Source organism: Antennarius striatus, chromosome 14 (genome assembly GCF_040054535.1).
Source record: "Antennarius striatus isolate MH-2024 chromosome 14, ASM4005453v1, whole genome shotgun sequence".
Lineage (NCBI taxonomy): Eukaryota > Metazoa > Chordata > Actinopteri > Lophiiformes > Antennariidae > Antennarius > Antennarius striatus.
The window spans coordinates 19,568,486-19,586,256 of NC_090789.1; the positions used below are offsets into that span (position 1 = coordinate 19,568,486).

Sequence of the window (17,771 nt, forward strand, 5' to 3'; positions counted from 1 at the left end):
TTTTTTTTCAAGCCAACACACCTGATAACACTAGATCCATACCGGGAGAAGACAACCTGTGGCCCCAGCTCTTTGATTCCTCTGACACGGCTCCCTGTGGCTTTAGAAAATAAAGAATGAGTTTTTAATGAATGAATTACAATAAACCAACACATTTGAAACAGATTCAAACCTTAATATGTGTAATCAGTAGATTCTGACACTTGAATAAAACATGTTTCTCTAGTTTTAAATATTGTCTTAATATTTGGAATAATCTAACTACACAACAACAAAATAATGTATTAAACAAAGGTTAACATGTTGATGTGGAAATGCTGCTTGTTTTATGCTGATGCCTCAGTTATTTTCCATTTCAGTGAGTAGTAGTGACCTGCACCCTAAATCCTTTTGCGTGTCTGTTTTCTGTGTCCCCAGCTGAGACATGTGTGGTATCTGGGCTTTGTTCGGTAGTGATGAGTGCCTGTCAGTTCAGTGCACCAGTGCCATGAAGATTGCTCACCGTGGTCCAGACGCCTTTCGCTTTGAGAACGTTAATGGCTTCACCAACTGCTGTTTTGGCTTCCACCGGTTGGCCATTGTGGACCAGCTATATGGAATGCAGCCCTTGAGAATCAACAGGTTCCCCTTCTTGTGGCTCTGCTACAATGGAGAGATTTACAACCATGTGACGGTAAGACCAGATGTCTTGTGCAGATGTTCAATTCATTTTGCGGAATTTTGTTTTTTGTGGGTGATCCTGGAATGCATTAACCGCGAGAAATGAGGGATGACTTACATTACTAACTACGCTACCGCTGTGTCTTAAGCCATACCTTGCTTCAGGATCACAGATTTACACATACATTAAATTCACTGGGACTCTCGACCATATTCTTTAATTTTTTTTTCATTCATTAATTTTCTAAACCCGCTTCATCCCCTGTCGCGGGTCACAGAGTGCTGGAGCCTATAAAAGCTGCCTAGGGCTGTGAGACGGGACACTCCGGACGTGACGCCAGTGTACTTATCGAGCCACATGTATACACAGACAAATAGGCACTCCTACCGGCAATTTGGGACCGTCCAATTAACCTGAAGTGTATGGTTTTTGGAGGTGGGAGGAAGCTGGAGAACCCGGAGAGAACCCACACAGACACACGGTGAACATGTAAATTCCACACAGAGTGGAACTCGCACCCAGAACCGCTTTGCTGGGCGGAGACAGCGCTACCCACTGCGCCACTGTGCCGCCCATGTACTTTAATTTGTTTAATTCAATTTGTTTTGCTTAAAGGCTGTTTGTCGAAAAGTCATTGTCAGTCTGTTCTTCATTCCACTGTAAGTCAGACAGAATCTTATATCACAATGTAGTGTTTAAATATTTTAGTTGTTGTGCTGTTTAATTGAAGCATTTCATCCATCCATCGGGGGCAACAGTCTCAACAGGAATGCCCATACTTCCCTGTCCCCAGACACCTCTTCCAGCTCCCCAGGGGGAGGTGTTCCCAGGCCAGCCCGGAGACATAGTCCCTCCAGCATGTCCTCGGTTTTCCTCGAGGTCTCCCGGTAGGACATGCCCAGAACACCTCCCCAGGGAGGCATCCAGGAGGCATCCTGAACAGATGCCTGAGCCACCTCAGCTGGCTCCGCTCGAGGCGGAAGAGCAGCAGCTCTACTCCGAGCTCCTTCCTGGTGACTGTGCTCCTCACCCTATCTCTAAGGGTGCACCCACCCACACTAAGGATGAAACTCATTTCAGCCGCTTGTATCCGGGATCTTGTCCTTTCAGTCATGACCCAAAGCTCATGACCATAGGTGAGAGTAGGAACGTAGATTGACCGGTAAATTGAGAGCTTAGTCTTGCGGCTAAGCTCCTTCTTCACCACGAGAGACCTATACAGCGACTGCATCACTGCAGAAGCTGCACTGATCCATCTGTCAATCTCATGTTCCATCCTTCCCTCACCCGTGAACAAGACCCCAAGATACTTAAACTCCTCCACTTGGGGCAAAGACTCTCCACCAACCTGAAGAGGGCACAGCACCCTTTTCCGGTCGAGAACCATGGACTCGGATTTAGAGGTGCTGATCCTCATCCCAGTCGCGTCACACAGCTACAAACCGTCCCAGTGCAGCTGAAGGTCCAGGTTTGATGAGGCCAACAGGACAACATTGTCTGCAAAAAGCAGAGATTCTTTGGTGCTTTATCTGCCCTTATTTATCCCTTATTTGGTCCCTGCCACCTTATTGTGGTGGGGGAGTTTGAGTGCCCGATTGATCCCCTGTTGCCAGGGGCTTTATGCTCCTGCTAGGGTCTCCCTTGGCAAACAGGTCCTGGATGATGGGCCAGACGAAGAGCAGTACAAAAACCCCTATGATGAAAGAAAAATCAAGGACCGCGACATCGCTCGGTATGGCACAACCAGGGTCCCACCCTGGAGCCAGGCCCAAGGTTGGGGCTCGTATGCGAGCGCCTGGTGGCCGGGCCTCTGCCCGAAAGGACGACGTGGGCCCAACCACCGGTGGACTCACCACCCGCCAAAGAAACTGTAGGGGATGGGTGCAGTGTGGATTGGGTGGCAGTCGTCAGAATGGGACTCGACGGCCCAATCCCCAGACAAAGAGGCTAGCTCTAGGGACATGAAGCATTTCTGTATTTTTAATCTAATCTGGTATTAGTAATTGAGATATGAACTTTGACGAGAAGAAACCAGGAAACTCATTCAGTGCTTCTTCTTCTACTTTAATCCAGTTGAAGGAGCAGTTTGAGTTTGATTTCCAGACTCAAGTGGATGGTGAGATTATCCTGCATCTGTACCACTGCTTTGGCATCCAGAAGATGGCTTCCCTCCTTGATGGTGTCTTTGCTTTTATTCTTCTGGACACTTCCAACAGAAAAGTCTTTCTGGGAAGAGACACTTATGGTGTCCGGCCTTTGTTCAAACTCCTTACAGACGATGGATTCCTCGCAGTTTGTTCGGAAGCCAAAGGTAACAAGAGGGTTGATTAATCTCCCTTAATCTGGGTCATTACTAATCTTGCAAGAATATGTTTTTGCATTGCTCAATTTATTTTTCTTCCCACTAAAAGGACTTACACAACTTTCCCATGCAATGGCCACTCCTGCTGACATCGTCCACCTTCTCCCTGGACACTTTGAGACCTTTGAGTTGAAGCCAACTGGTAAAGTTCAGTCCATTGAAATGAAGCAGTTCCATTGCTGCACCAAGGAGCCTGCTCATGCCATCTACGACACTGTGGAGAGACTGCCTACAGGTATAAAACTTTTTATATTTGATTCACGCTCATTCAATAATTTGGTAATTATTTGTATAACATTTTTTCAAAACTGATGTTTCCACAGGTTTTGATGAGGAAACAGTGAAAATGAATATTAGAACCTTGTTTGAGAATGCTGTAAAGAAACGCCTCATGGCTCAAAGGAAAATTGGTTGTCTTCTATCAGGTAAGAACCCAAGTCTCTCATTAGTATTTATGTCTTCAGAGGTTTAATTCTTGGGGTTTAATTTGACTTGTGTTTCTGATTCTCAGGAGGTCTGGATTCCAGTTTGGTTGCTGCTACACTGGTGAAGCTGGCTAAAGAGGAGAAGCTGCAGTATCCTATTCAGACCTTCTCTATTGGAGCAGACGATAGTCCAGACCTTCTGGCCGCACGGAAGGTTGGTTCTTCTAGTGCAGTGTTCTCGCTAGTGTACAACCTTGCATCTTTGATGCCCATTTTTTGACAGGGACACAGGATCAACAGACAACATCCGTCCCTGGAATGCAAGCTTTAAATACAGTATTTTCTGCACTATAAGGTACACCTAAAAGCCTTTAATTTTCTCAAAAACCGACAATGTGCCTTATAGTGTACAAAATACTGTACTTACAATAAAAAGAAATCGATGCTACCTCTATACTCAATATAATATTGGGAAAAAATGCACTTCCATTCAACAAAAATATTCACAATTTATCCTTTTCTCCACTTATATTTCAAACCCGGAAATCGCCATTTTGTTATGATCTCGTGCGAGTTTCTCTTCACGAGACTCACCTGCCTGATTAAGTCTTATTAAAGGTCCAATATTATACTTTTTTTAATTCATGTCATTCAGCTGCAAAGTGTACAACTACGCTGTATTTGAAATGTCTTGCCCCAAACTGATCCCTGGTCCTCAATTAAACATATGATTAAATATATGATTATTATATTAAAATATGATTAATATTGGTAAATTCTCTTCCACTCTCAAAAGCTCTGTTTTAATGGGCGTAGTTCTCAGCTCTCTATCTCCTTCCCCCTCTGAGCTGCCTCAATCAACCCCTCCCTCCCCCCACGTTCATGTGTGTATGTTTACTTGCACCACTTCAACGTGCCTGCATTATAGATCGATCATTTGGCATAACTTTTTTAACTTTCAGTAACTTCGCTGCTACGTGTTTGAGTTTTACACTTTTGTTTTTCATGATATAACGGTTGATTTTTCGGTGTTAAGCGTGGACCTGCTTCCTCGTGTTCCTCAGTCTTTGCTGAACAAAGACTCGTGGCTCATTGTGTAAACACGATGAGACCTGCTGGTGAGGTAATTAAATCTGTGTTTTCCAACAATCATCATGTACAATGAGTGATTGTGGAAAACATGGGAGCTAAGCTAACACAAACTAATACAACATGGGATTTTACTGGTAAGACCAAGTTTTTCTCTTGTGTATTCTTGTGTGTGTGTGTGTGTGTGTGTGTGTGTGTGTGTGTGTGTGTGTGTGTGTGTGTGTGTGTGTGTGTGTGTGTGTGTGTGTGTGTGTGTGTGTGTGTGTGTGTGTGTGTGTGTGTGTGTGTGTGTGGATACACGCAGCTCTCCGATCACTTAGAAGAGCAAAAGCTGCTTTCATTCACCAAAAAAAAGACAATTGTTCTGAATTAGTAATTAATGTACAACTGGTTATGTGTTCGCTGTGATGCTGGTAATACACACACACACACACACACACACACACACACACACACACACACACACACACACACACACACAATATCAATATCGTCAGTCACTCTGTCCAATGACAGAGCGCCATTTATGACCTAATTTATGCCACAAATGACCATCTATTGATGCAGGAAGTGTTTGTTTAGCTGATTCTAGGAGTTGTTCGGGTTAGGGAGGGCCACTATATATATGTAGAGGCCTGAAAAAGTGTGATTTTCATCATAAGACCCCTTTAAAATCGACCAAACGGCAACACGATGTCTGCTCATTTTACACGCTGCAGTGAGAGAGGAATTAGTCTGACATTATCACTTTGTCTCCGGAGAAGATGCAAAAGCTGGAGAAAAACCAAGTGACAATGAGTGCTTTCTTGAATAACAAACAAACAAAAGTTAATGAAGAGAGACAGATGTTACTGTGGGCTGTACAGATAAAGACGCAGAAGAAGACAAGTGAAATCCAGCAAAACTCTGAACATTTGTACCTCAATGGAGGCAATTGTTTCCATGGGTGAGGCACGGCTTTTTCCCCACTCAGTTTGGTTTGTTTTCATTCAGACGGGTTGTGTTTGCAGGTTGCAGCTCACATCGGCAGTGAACACCATGAGGTCAACTTCAGTCCAGAAGAAGGTATCCAAGCTGTAGAGGACGTGATCTTTCACCTGGAGACCTATGACATCGGTACCATACATGCCTCTGTTGGTGAGTCTGGCTGTGTCACCTGTGGGTGCATCACTTACCTGTGACAGGTAGTTCCAGATGATGTAATGAAAGATATTCTGTTCATTAAGGAAACTGCCAAATTTAACCACTTTATTATTATTACAGTTTGGATCATAAAAATATTTTCAGACATATTTAAGTGCTGTTTTCAGTTAACCAGCAAGTACTGTTCGGCAACTTTTTTAAAGATGTATGCATATGTAGAAATATTTTATTTTAATGAATGCACACAGAAGAAGTGTTGCACCTTTCAGGCAGGTGTGTCTGCTCATTAGTGCTCCAGCTCATCATTAGGAAACGACTGTTGGCGCCTTGGGTACCTCCAATGGAGTGGCCTACAGGATCAGCTGAGCTACCGTGTAATTTGGTACCCCAGGACCTCAGCGATCTGAGGTCCACCCTTCAAGGCGTGGGATACCATGCCTCATGCAGACAATAAGTCCAGTCATTATCAATCTATAATTGATGCTCAAGGGCACCTAGATAGATCGATAGCTAGATTGATCCCAAACTAGAAACTACTTATGACAAGTAATTGAGACATTGACTTTTTTTTTGTGGTATCCCCACCACTGTTGTTTGAGAAGAGGAGATCACCATTGCATGCGTCTGCTTAAATGTCTTACTTCCATGATATTTCACTCTATTGTGAACTTTTTATGTTTCACATGAACCAAATATAACCTAATTTTTTGTGAATAGTGAAGTCCCGCTTCACAAACATTGTGTGTAATGCCAAAAAACAAGACAGTCACTGTTAAAATGATGATTCTGATTCTGACTTTGTCAACTGTGTCTTTTTCTTCCACTGCAGGGATGTTCTTGGTATCAAAGTATATCAGGGAGAATTCTGACAGCGTGGTCATCTTCTCTGGAGAGGGTTCTGATGAGCTGACTCAGGGATACATTTACTTCCACAAGGCAAGTCCAAATACTAAAGACTAATGAAGCTCTCAAACCACCACTTACTGTATATTTAGCTAATGGCTGTTCATGTTACATTTTGTAAAGATCATTACCTCTCCTAAGCCGGTGAGATCAAGCCTTTGTTTTTGTAATATCTGTGTTCCCGGTCAGTTCGGGTAATGAACGTGATGCAGTCTTCTTCTTTTCCTTTCGGCTTTTCCCTTCAGGGGTCGCCACAGCGAATCAATTTCCTCCAGCTAGCCCTGTGCTTTGAATCCTCTTCTCTCACACCAGCTACCTTCATGTCCTCTTTCACTACATCCATACACCTCCTCTTTGGTCTTCCTCTAGGCCTCCTGCCTGGCAGTTCAGAACTCAGCATCCTTCTACCAATATATTCACTATCTCTCCTCTGGACATGTCCAAACCATCTCAGTCTGGCCTCTCTGACTTTATCTCCAGAACCTCTAACATGTGCTGTCCCTCTGATGTACTCATTCCTGATCCTATCCATCCTGGTCACTCCCAGAGAGAACCTCAGCATCTTCATCTCTGCTACCTCCACCTCTGTCTCCTGTCTTTTCCTCAGTGACACTGTCTCTAGACCAAACAACACCGCTGGTCTCACCACAGTTTTGTACACCTTTCCTTTCATTTTAGCTGAAACTCTTCTATCACACATCACACCTGACACTTTCCTCCACCCGTTCCATCCTGCCTGGACACGCTTCTTCACCTCTTTTCCACACTCTCCATTGGTCTGGACTGTTGACCCTAAGTACTTCAAATCCTCCACCTTCTTGATCTCTTCTCCCTGTAACCTCACTCTTCCACTTGGGTCCCTCTCATTCACACACATGTACTCTGTCTTACTGCGGATAACCTTCATTCCTCTCCTTTCCAGGACAAACCTCCACCTCTCTAGCTTCTCCTCCACCTGTTCCCTGCTCTCACTACAAATCGCAATGTCATCTGCAAACATCATAGTCCATGGAGATTCCTGTCTAACCTCGTCTGTCAGCCTGTCCATCACCATAGCAACAAGAAGGGGCTCAGAGCTGATCCCTGATGCAGTCCCACCTCCACCCTGAACTCCTCTGTCACACCTACACACACCTCACCACTGTCTTACAGTCCTCATACATGTCCTGCACCGCTCTAACATACTTCTCTGCCACTCCAGACTTCCTCATACAATACCACAGTTCCTCTCTGGACACCCTGTCATCAGCTTTCTCCAGATCTACAAAAACACAATGCAGCTCCCTCTGGCCTTCTCTGTACTTCTCTATCAACATCCTCAACGCAAATACTGCATCTGTAGTACTCTTTTTTGGCATGAAATCATACTGCTGCTCACAAATGTTCACTTCTGCCCTTAGTCTAGCTTCCACTACTCTCTCCCATAACTTCATTGTATGGCTCATCAGCTTTATTCCTCTGTAGTTGCCACAACTCTGCACATCTCCCTTGTTCCTAAAAATGGGCACCAGCACACTTCTCCTCCATTCCTCAGGCATCTTCTCACTATCTAAGATCCTGTTGAACAACCCAGTCAGAAACTCTACTGCCACCTCTCCTAGACACTTCCATACCTCTACAGGTATATCATCAGTACCGACTGCCTTTCCACTCTTCATCCTCTTCAGTGCCCTCCTCACTTCATCCTGACTAATCTTTGCTACTTCCTGGTCCACAAGGGTCACCTCTTCTAGTCTTTGTTCTCTCTCATTTTCCACGTTCATCAACTCTTCAAAGTACTCTTTCCATCTTCCCATCACACTACTGGCACCTGTCAATAGACTTCCATCTCTATCCTTAATCACCCTAACATGCTGCACGTCATTCCCATCTCTGTCTCTCTGTCTTGCCAACCGGTATAGATCAGTCTCTCCCTCCTTACTGTCCAACCTAGCATACAAGTCATCATAAGCTTCTTGTTTGGCCTTTGCTACCTCTACCTTCACCTTACGCTGCATCTCCCTGTACTCCTGTCTACTCTCCTCAGTCCTCTCAGTGTCCCACTTCCTCTTAGCTAACCTCTTTCTCTGTATACACTCCTGTACCTCCTCATTCCACCACCAAGTCTCCTTATCTACTTTCCTTCCAGATGACACACCAAGTACTCTCCTACCTGTCTCCCTGATCACATTAGCTGTAGTTGTCCAGTCATCTGGAAGCACATCCTGACCACCCAGAGTCTGTCTTAACTCCTTCCTAAAAGTCATGCAACACTCTTCCTTTTTCAGCTTCCACCATTTCGTCTTCTGCTCTGCCTTTGCCCTCTTGATCTTCCTCACCACCAGAGTCATCCTACACAACACCATCCTATGCTGTTTGGCTACACTCTCACGTACCACTACTTTGCAGTCACTGATCTCTTTCAGGTTACACCGTCTACACCAGATGTAGTCTACCTGTGTGCTCCTACCACCACTCTTATAGGTCACCCTATGTTCCTTCCTCTTCTGGAAGAAAGTATTCACTACAGCCATTTCCATCCTTTTTGCAAAGTCAACTACCATCTGTCCTTCTGCGTTCCTCTCCTGGATACCAAACCTGCCCATCACCTCCTCATCACCTCTGTTTCCTGCACCAACATGTCCATTGAAGTCTGCTCCAATGACAACTTTCTCACTTCTAGGCATGCTCTGCATCACTTCATCAAAGTCCAACCAGAATTTCTCCTTCTCCTCCAGCTTACATCCTACCTGTGGAGCATACCCGCTAACTACATTGAACATCACACCTTCAATTTCTAGCTTCAGAATCATCACTCTATCTGACACTCTTTTTACCTCCAGGACATTCCTGACAAACACCTCCTTCAAGATAACTCCTACTCCATTTCTCTTCCTATCTACACCATGACAGAACAACATGAACCCTGCTCCTAAACTTCTAGCCTTGCTACCTTTCCACCTGGTCTCCTGGACACACAGTATGTCTACCTTCCTTCTCTGCATCATGTCAACCAACTCTCTACCTTTTCCTGTCATAGTTCCAACATTCAACGTCCCTACTCTTAGTCCTACACTTTTGGTGTTCCTCTTCTCTTTCTTCGAGCGAATGCACTTTCCTCCTCTCCTTCTTCGACCAACAGTAGACCAATTTCCACCGGCGCCCTGTAGGTCAACAGCGCCGATGGCGGTCGTTGTTAACCCGGGCCTCGACCGATCCGGTATGGAAGTCATAGGTTTGATTCACATCTTTGATTTGGCAAAAGTTTTACGCCGGATGCCCTTCCTGACGCAACCCTCTGTATTTATCCGGGCTTGGGACCGGCACAATAAGACACTGGCTTGTGTCCTCTTGCTGCTACATTGAACGTGATGCAGTGATGCGTCGTTATTATATTCCATGTTTGAGCATTGATTTCTTGACTTCATTATTAAAACAGTTACTTCTTCTTATAGGAAGGAACTTATATTATTGCATCAGTTATTACACACCGCTTCAAAGCGGTGATGTATTGTGATTGTCAGTGTTCGTGTGTTTGTTTGTTGTTCACAACCGTTGCAGATAGAAAGATGAAACCAAAAGCACATCACCCAAGCAGCAAAGGAGATGAAAATGAGATGATGACCTTGACCTTGAGAAAAGTAGGTTTAGGTCAAATTTCAACTTTTGTACACTCAGGAACCGGATAACATAGAAAGACGAGGGAGAAGGTCAGTGTGAGTAAGACCATAGATCAAAGCTAGTGCTTTGATCAATGACAGTAGGTCAGAGCACTAACTTTGATGCAAGTAGGTCAGGGTAAAATTTTGAATTCAGGGGTTGTCGTGGGATGTTGCAGTCTGTGATCGCATTGGTTCTAGTTGGAAACTGCGGTACTTGTTTATCAAAATGTGTTGCCGATATGTTGCCAGTTAACAGTCTAGATTGTATCTCCAAAAGAAGTCAAGTTTTATTTATATAGCGCTTAATCATGACAGCAGACATTTCAAAGCGCTTTAACAGACAGAGAAACCAAACTGAACCCTCCAGAGCAAACATAAGCGACAGTGGCGGGGAAAAACTCCCTCGATTAGGAAGAAACTCCGGGCAGGACCCAGACTCTTTTGGGCGGCCATCCGCCTCGACCGGTTGGGTGGAAAAGAAATCAAAGGAAGATAAGAACAGGGTCAGAGAGAGAGAGACAGAGAGAGAGTGGCAGATAGACCAGATAGAGTCAGAGTCAATATGGTTAAGGTTGCTAAAGTCGAGGTAAAATTACAGCTGCGTGGATGACTGTATGGCGGTACAGAGGAAGAAAGGAAGCAGGACCCCAGCCGATGGATAAATGAGGGGTGTTACTGGTGGGCTTGGAGGTGCAGGTCCATAGAGGAAGGGTCCACAGCAGATGGGTGGATGAGGGGTGGAACAGTATGATGACACCAAGGAAGACAGGCAGCAGGACCCCAGTCGATGGTTAGGTGAGGGGTGATACTGGTGGATGGGAGGTGCAGGTCCATAGCAGATGGGTGGATGAGGGGTGAACCTGAGAAAAACCTGGGAGGACATAGAGCACAGAGACTCCAGGGAAGAAGTTGAGTTAGTAGGGTGTGATTGGAGACTTGGAGAGTGAGATCAGAGAGGAGGAGGAGTAACAGAGATGGTTGGACAGAAGGGGGAGGAGAGAGGAACTCAGTGAGTCTGGATGTTGAGTCTCCAGCAGTGTAGGTCTATAAAAAAAGAAAAAACAAAAAAAACAAAAACGTAGTAGCCTAAGTTGCCTTAATTGTAAAATTTGTGAAAAAGAAAAGTTTTAAGTCTAGTCTTAAATAGTGAGAGGGTGTCTGCCCCCCGAACTGAGGTAGGGAGGTGGTTCCACAATAGAGGGGCTTGATAGCAAAAGGCTCTATCCCCCATCCTACTTTTGTCAATTCTAGGAACCACCAGTAGGCCAGTATGTTGAGAGCGTAATGCTCTACATGGATTATATGGAACTAAAACTTCCTTCAGATAGGTCGGTGCCACGAAGGGCTTTGGAAGTGAGGAGGAGTATTTTAAAATCTATCCTAGCTTTCACAGGAAGCCAGTGCAGAGAAGCAACACAGGAGAAATATGGTCCCTGGTACTGGTTCTGGTCAGAACCTGGTCTCTGGTACTGGTCCTGGTCAGAACCTGGTCTCTGGCACTGATCCTGGTCAGAACATGCGCAGTAGCATTCTGGATTAGTTGAAGTGTCTTCACCGACTTTTTGGGGCAGCCTGAAAAAAGTGCGTTACAGTAATCTAGTCTGGAAGTGATGAAAGCGTGGATTAATTTCTCTGCATCACTCCGTTTTAAAATATGCCTGATTTTAACAATGTTTGGAGATGGAAAAAGGCCGTTCTAGAAACCTGCTTAATGTGTGTGTTAAACGAGAGATCCTGATCAAAGATGACACCTAGGTTCCTCGCAGTGGTTTTGGCCTCAAACGTGATGCCATCCAACGTTATTACATCACTTGGCACTACATCCCCAACAGTTTTTGGGCCGAGCAAAATGACCTCAGCTTTATCTGAATTGAGATGCAAAAAGTTATTGGTCATCCAATCTTTAATCCCTTTGATACACGCCTGTAATTTGCACAACTGATTGACTGCATCAGGTTTAATCGAGGGATATAATTGTGTATCATCGGCATAACAATGGAAGTTGATGGAGTGTTTCCTTATCAAATTACCCAGAGGAAGCATTTATAAGATAAACAGTATTGGACCAAGAACCGAGCCTTGAGGAACTCCATAACTAACTGTAGTGGACTGGGAGGAGTTGTTATTAACGTGAACAAACTGGGAATGGTCAGTTAAATAGGACTTAAACCACATCAGTGCTAAACCCTTAATACCAATTGTTTTGTCCAGTCGTGCCAGAAGAATATTGTGGTCAATTGTGTCAAACGCCGCACTAAGGTCCAAGAGAACCAGTATAGAAACAAGTCCTCTGTCTGAAGCGGTTAGAAGGTCGTTGCTAACCTTGACAAGTGCTGTTTCCGTACTATGATGTTCCCTAAATCCTGACTGGAAATTCTCTAATAAACTGTTGGATTTCAGGAAATCACAAAACTGATTAGCGACTATTTTCTCCAAGATGTTATGGCTGATTGGCATATGGTGCATAAATTGATATGGTGGCAAATCAGTAAATTTTGCATTAAGCAAAGTGGTCAGTACCCATTTGCCAAATTTGTTTGACTAATCTTACTATGACTATTGAAAAATGGCTAAAAAGGTGAAGAGGAGGAGTGTCAAAGAGTCCAACCTAGCTTTCAATAAAAATGCCATTAGCCTGCCTTTCTCAGTGTACTAAATTACCTTCAGAGAATATAAAGGACTATATTGAAGCTAGGTGCTAACAGAGTTGTGTTCCTCCTCCAGGCTCCGACTCCCGAAGCGGCAGCACAGGACAGTGTTCGACTGCTGAAAGAACTCTACCTGTTTGATGTCCTTCGTGCTGACCGCACCACTGCTGCACACGGGTAACGTAACATTTCATTCATTCATTTGGGACGCACCAATACCAATGTTACGCTCCGTCTAGGAGGGGCTGAGCCATAACATGAGCGAGCCCCATCTTCCCCAAGTCCCAAGAAGCAAACTCGATGTGCGTGTGGTTGGCAGATTTAACGCTGTTTCTAAATTTTTGTCTGTATGCTTCGGGTACCAGCTCATAAGCCCTCAATACAGTCCTTTTCAAGATGTCGTAATTCAGACTGTCCTCAATTGACAGACTGGCACAGACTTCCTGAGCTTTCCCCACAAGCTGACACTGGAGAAGAAGTGACCAGAACTCCTCAGGCAATTTCAGAGCAGTAGCTATCCCCTCAAAAGCACTGAAATAAGAGTCCACCTCGGACTCACGAAATGGAGGGACCAGTATAATGTGCGTACTAACGTCAAAAGCAGGAGCAGAACCAAAACTCTGATTGGGAAACTCTGGGGTGGAGGCTACAGGGGCTCTTTCCTGTTCAAGAGCCCTGATACGGAGATGAAAGGCTTGTAGCTCAAGCTGTTTATTCCTGATCTCCACCTCCTTTATTTGAAGGGCTATGCGGAGATCTGTGGTCATTTTTCCACAGACAGCTCAGGGAACGCTTCCGGCCCTACACGCACCCCAGCAGCTGCCTCAACAGTTGGTTTAGGTAGAACACCCTGTTCTACCAATCCTTCACACAGAGTCTGCTTAAGTTCTTCTTTTCTAGCACTATATGGCATCTCCACCTTATAGTAATTAACCACAAGTAGCAGATTAGCTTTCATGCACTTCTCAATCTTTCCCCAAGAAGGTCTGGCCACAAAATCATCCGAGCTCTCCATCTCCTTCCTAGCTTCTCAGAAGGTATTCTAAAGAAGGATAAGTCCTTGTCTTTGTGTTTTCTTGATGTTCTGTTGACACGACCGTTCACCGCGCAGGTAACCATGATACTTTTGGAGTGGATTGCATTGTTTCTTATGGCTGCCAAGCGAAGTTGGGCGCCAGTGACGTATGACGCCCACGTGACCACTGAATGGGGAAGCAGCTGCGGCGCAGATTTTAAACTTTTTTGACCAAATGGATGATGCTACACATAAAATACATATAAAATGTATTTTTTCTTCTATTTTTTATAATGATGAATAACAAATTTATATCACTTAAAATTAACTTTAGTGTCCCTTTAACTGTAACTAGAGCATGATTGATGAGACTCAAATAATCAGTTCTGGAGGAATAAAAGATAGTAAATCAATGTTGGTTTGGATATAAATTAAATGAAATATAAATTAAAAATGAACGTACTCCAGTGATGATAGAGCCTATTGAACCCAATAACCATTAACCACTAACTATTAACCACAGATGTCAGGGGTTGAAATGATGTTCTGTGGAAAACAACCATTATTTACTGTCCTATAATCATACTTGTTCTTTAATAGTATTGATTATGTGATCTGTGAGCTATTTTTGATACACATTTAAGAACCACCTTTTAACTTTTTATTTTTTCTTGTATTGTGATGATTCTTTATTTCTTTCAGACTGGAGCTCAGGGTGCCTTTCTTGGACCACAGATTAAGTGCATACTACCTCTCTCTGCCTGAGAAGATGAGGGTTCCTCGGGTCAGTTTATTTAAGGAGTGTGTGCTACACAGAGCTCTTTGAATACAGTGATCATCCATTGCATTAGTGCAATAGTGTTGTATTCAGTAGTGTTTTCCTGTGTCCAGCGTGGAGTGGAGAAGTATCTTTTGAGGACTGCCTTTGAAAATACAAACCTGATCCCTGATGAGATCCTGTGGAGGCGTAAAGAAGCCTTCAGTGATGGTATAATGTCCCTGAAGAAGTCCTGGTACAATTACCTGCAGGAGCACATCGAGTCTCTGGTAGGTGATGGTTGAAGACTTGTGACGGATCTTTTGTTCTCTGGTATTTCAATTTTCTTTCAATTCAAATTTAATATAACCCTAGATTTAATGTAAAGGCTCAGGGTTCATTAATGACAAAACCCATGATGTAATTGTTCTGTAATGCAGACACTCCATATAGTGTTTGGTATGACATCATTACCTAATTTAGTGAGCTGTTTGTTGAACTTTAATCACAATTCCACAGCTCGGTCAAAATGACTCAAAAAATTTTTTTATCCTGCACCCAAATTCTCTTCAGGAGATTGTTGAGGAGGCAGAAAGGAGGACAGATCTTAAAACCACCTGTTATCCAATAGACGTCCTTCATAAGTAGGAACTCTTGCCTTCAGGCAGTATGTTGTGGTTGTCAAACTGTAGGCTGAATTAGTACAAACTTTTCCTGAGTTCCACTGACAGTCACCCTTCTGAATAGATAACAATGTGTTCATGTGTATGTGGGGTATTACTCTTATACATAATGAACCACTTTACACTGTGGAATGGTCTAGTCCCGACCAAGTCCTGCCAAAAATGCCAAAGAAAGGAGTGGAATGCAAATATCTGGACTGCCAACTGTGGACCAGAAACTCAGATGCTGGCCATCAATCAGTGGCAGGATATCCAGGAGCCAAGTCATGTGATTCCTGCTCAGGACTCCATCTGGGTCCCCGTCTGTCAATCTCTGGGGATGATGGTAGATAGTCTTGTGGCCACTCGTATTTAGTTCAAGAGGAAGGACATCCCTCATCAGGGAACAGGCAACAGGCAATAATCTCAGTTTAGTCCTTGAACACGACTGCAGTTCAAGAAGGTCTGTGAAGATTCTCAGTCCTCCATGTCATGGTAGACCTCCTTGTGAAGAAAAGTCAAGTGGATTTGTAGCAAAAAATTGAAGGCATCTTGCCTTTTACCCAAGAAGCTTCTTCAGGGAACTCCCAGAACAAAACATCTCCAAGGTTTTCCATAGAGTCCAGTTGACTTTTCAAGATCTAGTCCAGGGGTCTTCATCAGTTGGGGATAGAGAGTGTGTGTGGAAACAACACGTTTACAAGTCCAAGTATGTGTCGGCACAAGGAGCTCTGACACCATTGTTAATGTATTCTGCTACCACTGAGGTGTGAGCAGCACATGGCAACACTGGCTGTGCAGCCAGGAGTCCTGTTTGGAAATGGTAGGGGCCCCTGTGGCCCCCTGCAGGCATTTCTACTGGTCACTTATAAAACATCACCAATGACTGTTACTGCTGTCACTGCTGTCAGCACCAGATCCATGTGATACTTGTGCTCCATTTACATTTGACAAAGGGAGGAATTCCAAAGATGTTTGGGGATCAGTTCTGAGTTGTGGGTCACAGGTAGGTCATAGCAAAGGGTACATGAGCTGGGATGACTTAATGTTTGTGTCTCTCCTGCCCTGTATATTCTCATAGGTGAATGATGACCAGATGGAAAGAGCTCATCAGACATTCCCTCACAACCCTCCACGCACCAAAGAGGCCTACTACTTCAGACAGGTGTTTCAGAAGCACTATCCAGGCCAAGACAAGTGGCTCTCCCATTTCTGGATGCCTCGCTGGATCAATGCTTCAGACCCGTCAGCGCGGACGTTGTTGATTTACAAGCCTGAGGAAGAGCAATAATTCAAACCGTGTAGGGCTTTGTTAGACTTAGAACAGTGGAGGGGTAACTTCTACAATTCAGATTAGACTTACCTTTGTGTAGTTGACTATTTCACTATGCAGCATTTGCTAATATGTAGGTAAAATATTCAATTAGTGTGTTTGTTGGTTTCTTTCCATCCATTCATCCATCCATCTTCCACCGCTTATCCGCAATCGGGTCGCGGGGGCAGCAGCTTCAACAGGGAGCCCCAAACTTCCCTTTCCCCTCACATCCTCCAGCTCTGACTGGGGATCCCAAGGCGTTCCCAGGCCAGTGTTGAGATATAATCCCTCCACCTGGTCCTGGGTCTGCCCCGAGGTCTCCTCCCAGCTGGACGTACCAGAAACACCTCCCTAGGGAGGCGTCCTGGAGGCATCCGCACCAGATGCCCAAACCACCTCAACTGACTACTTTCCATGTGAAGGAGCAGCGACTCTACTCTGAGCCCCTCGTGAACAGCAGTGTTTCTACCTTATCTCTAAGGGAGACACCAGCTATCCGCCTGAGAAAGACCATTTCAGCCGCTTGTATCCGCGATCTCGTTCTTTGGGTCATGACCCATCGCTCATGACCATAGGTGAGGGTAGGAACGAAGATTGAACGGTAGATGGAGAGCTTTGCCTCTCAGCTTAGCTCCCTCTTTGTGACAACAGTGCGGTAAAGTGACTGCAATACCGCTCCTGCTGCCCCAATTCTCCGTCCAATCTCACGCTCCATTGTTCCCTCACTCGTGAACAGGACCCCAAGATACTTAAACTCCTTCACTTGTGGAAGGACCTCATTCCCCACTTGGAGAAGGCATTCCACCGGTTTCCTGATGAGGACCATGGCCTCAGATTTGGAGGTGCTAATCCTCATCCTTGCCGCTTCACACTCGGCTGCAAACCAGACCAGTGAGCACTGCAGGTCACAGGCTGATGACGCAAACAGGACCACATCATCTGCAAAAAGCAGCGATGCAATCCTCAGGCCACCAAACTGTTACCCCTCCTCACCACGACTACGCCTCCATATCCTGTCCATGAAAATCACAAACAGAACTGGTGATAAAGCGCAGCCCTGGTGAAGGCCAAAAGCTACTCGGAACAAGTTCGACTTACTGCCGAGAACCCGAACGCAGCTCTCACTTTGGGCGTACAGGGATTGGATGGC

The 17,771-nt window shown here is 44.7% G+C and overlaps 1 protein-coding gene across 1 annotated transcript; it reads left to right on the forward strand.

Annotated features, from left to right (window-relative positions):
* The first annotated feature begins 424 nt into the window (after positions 1–424).
* LOC137607860 (asparagine synthetase [glutamine-hydrolyzing]-like) lies at positions 425–16,597 on the forward strand. The gene is made up of 11 exons (XM_068333885.1): positions 425–673; positions 2,735–2,972; positions 3,073–3,258; positions 3,347–3,448; positions 3,535–3,662; positions 5,548–5,674; positions 6,510–6,616; positions 12,949–13,049; positions 14,590–14,671; positions 14,779–14,934; positions 16,388–16,597. The coding sequence occupies exons 1-11, from the start codon at positions 425–427 to the stop codon at positions 16,595–16,597; spliced, it is 1,686 nt and encodes a 561-aa protein (XP_068189986.1).
* The last annotated feature ends 1,174 nt before the right edge of the window (positions 16,598–17,771 follow it).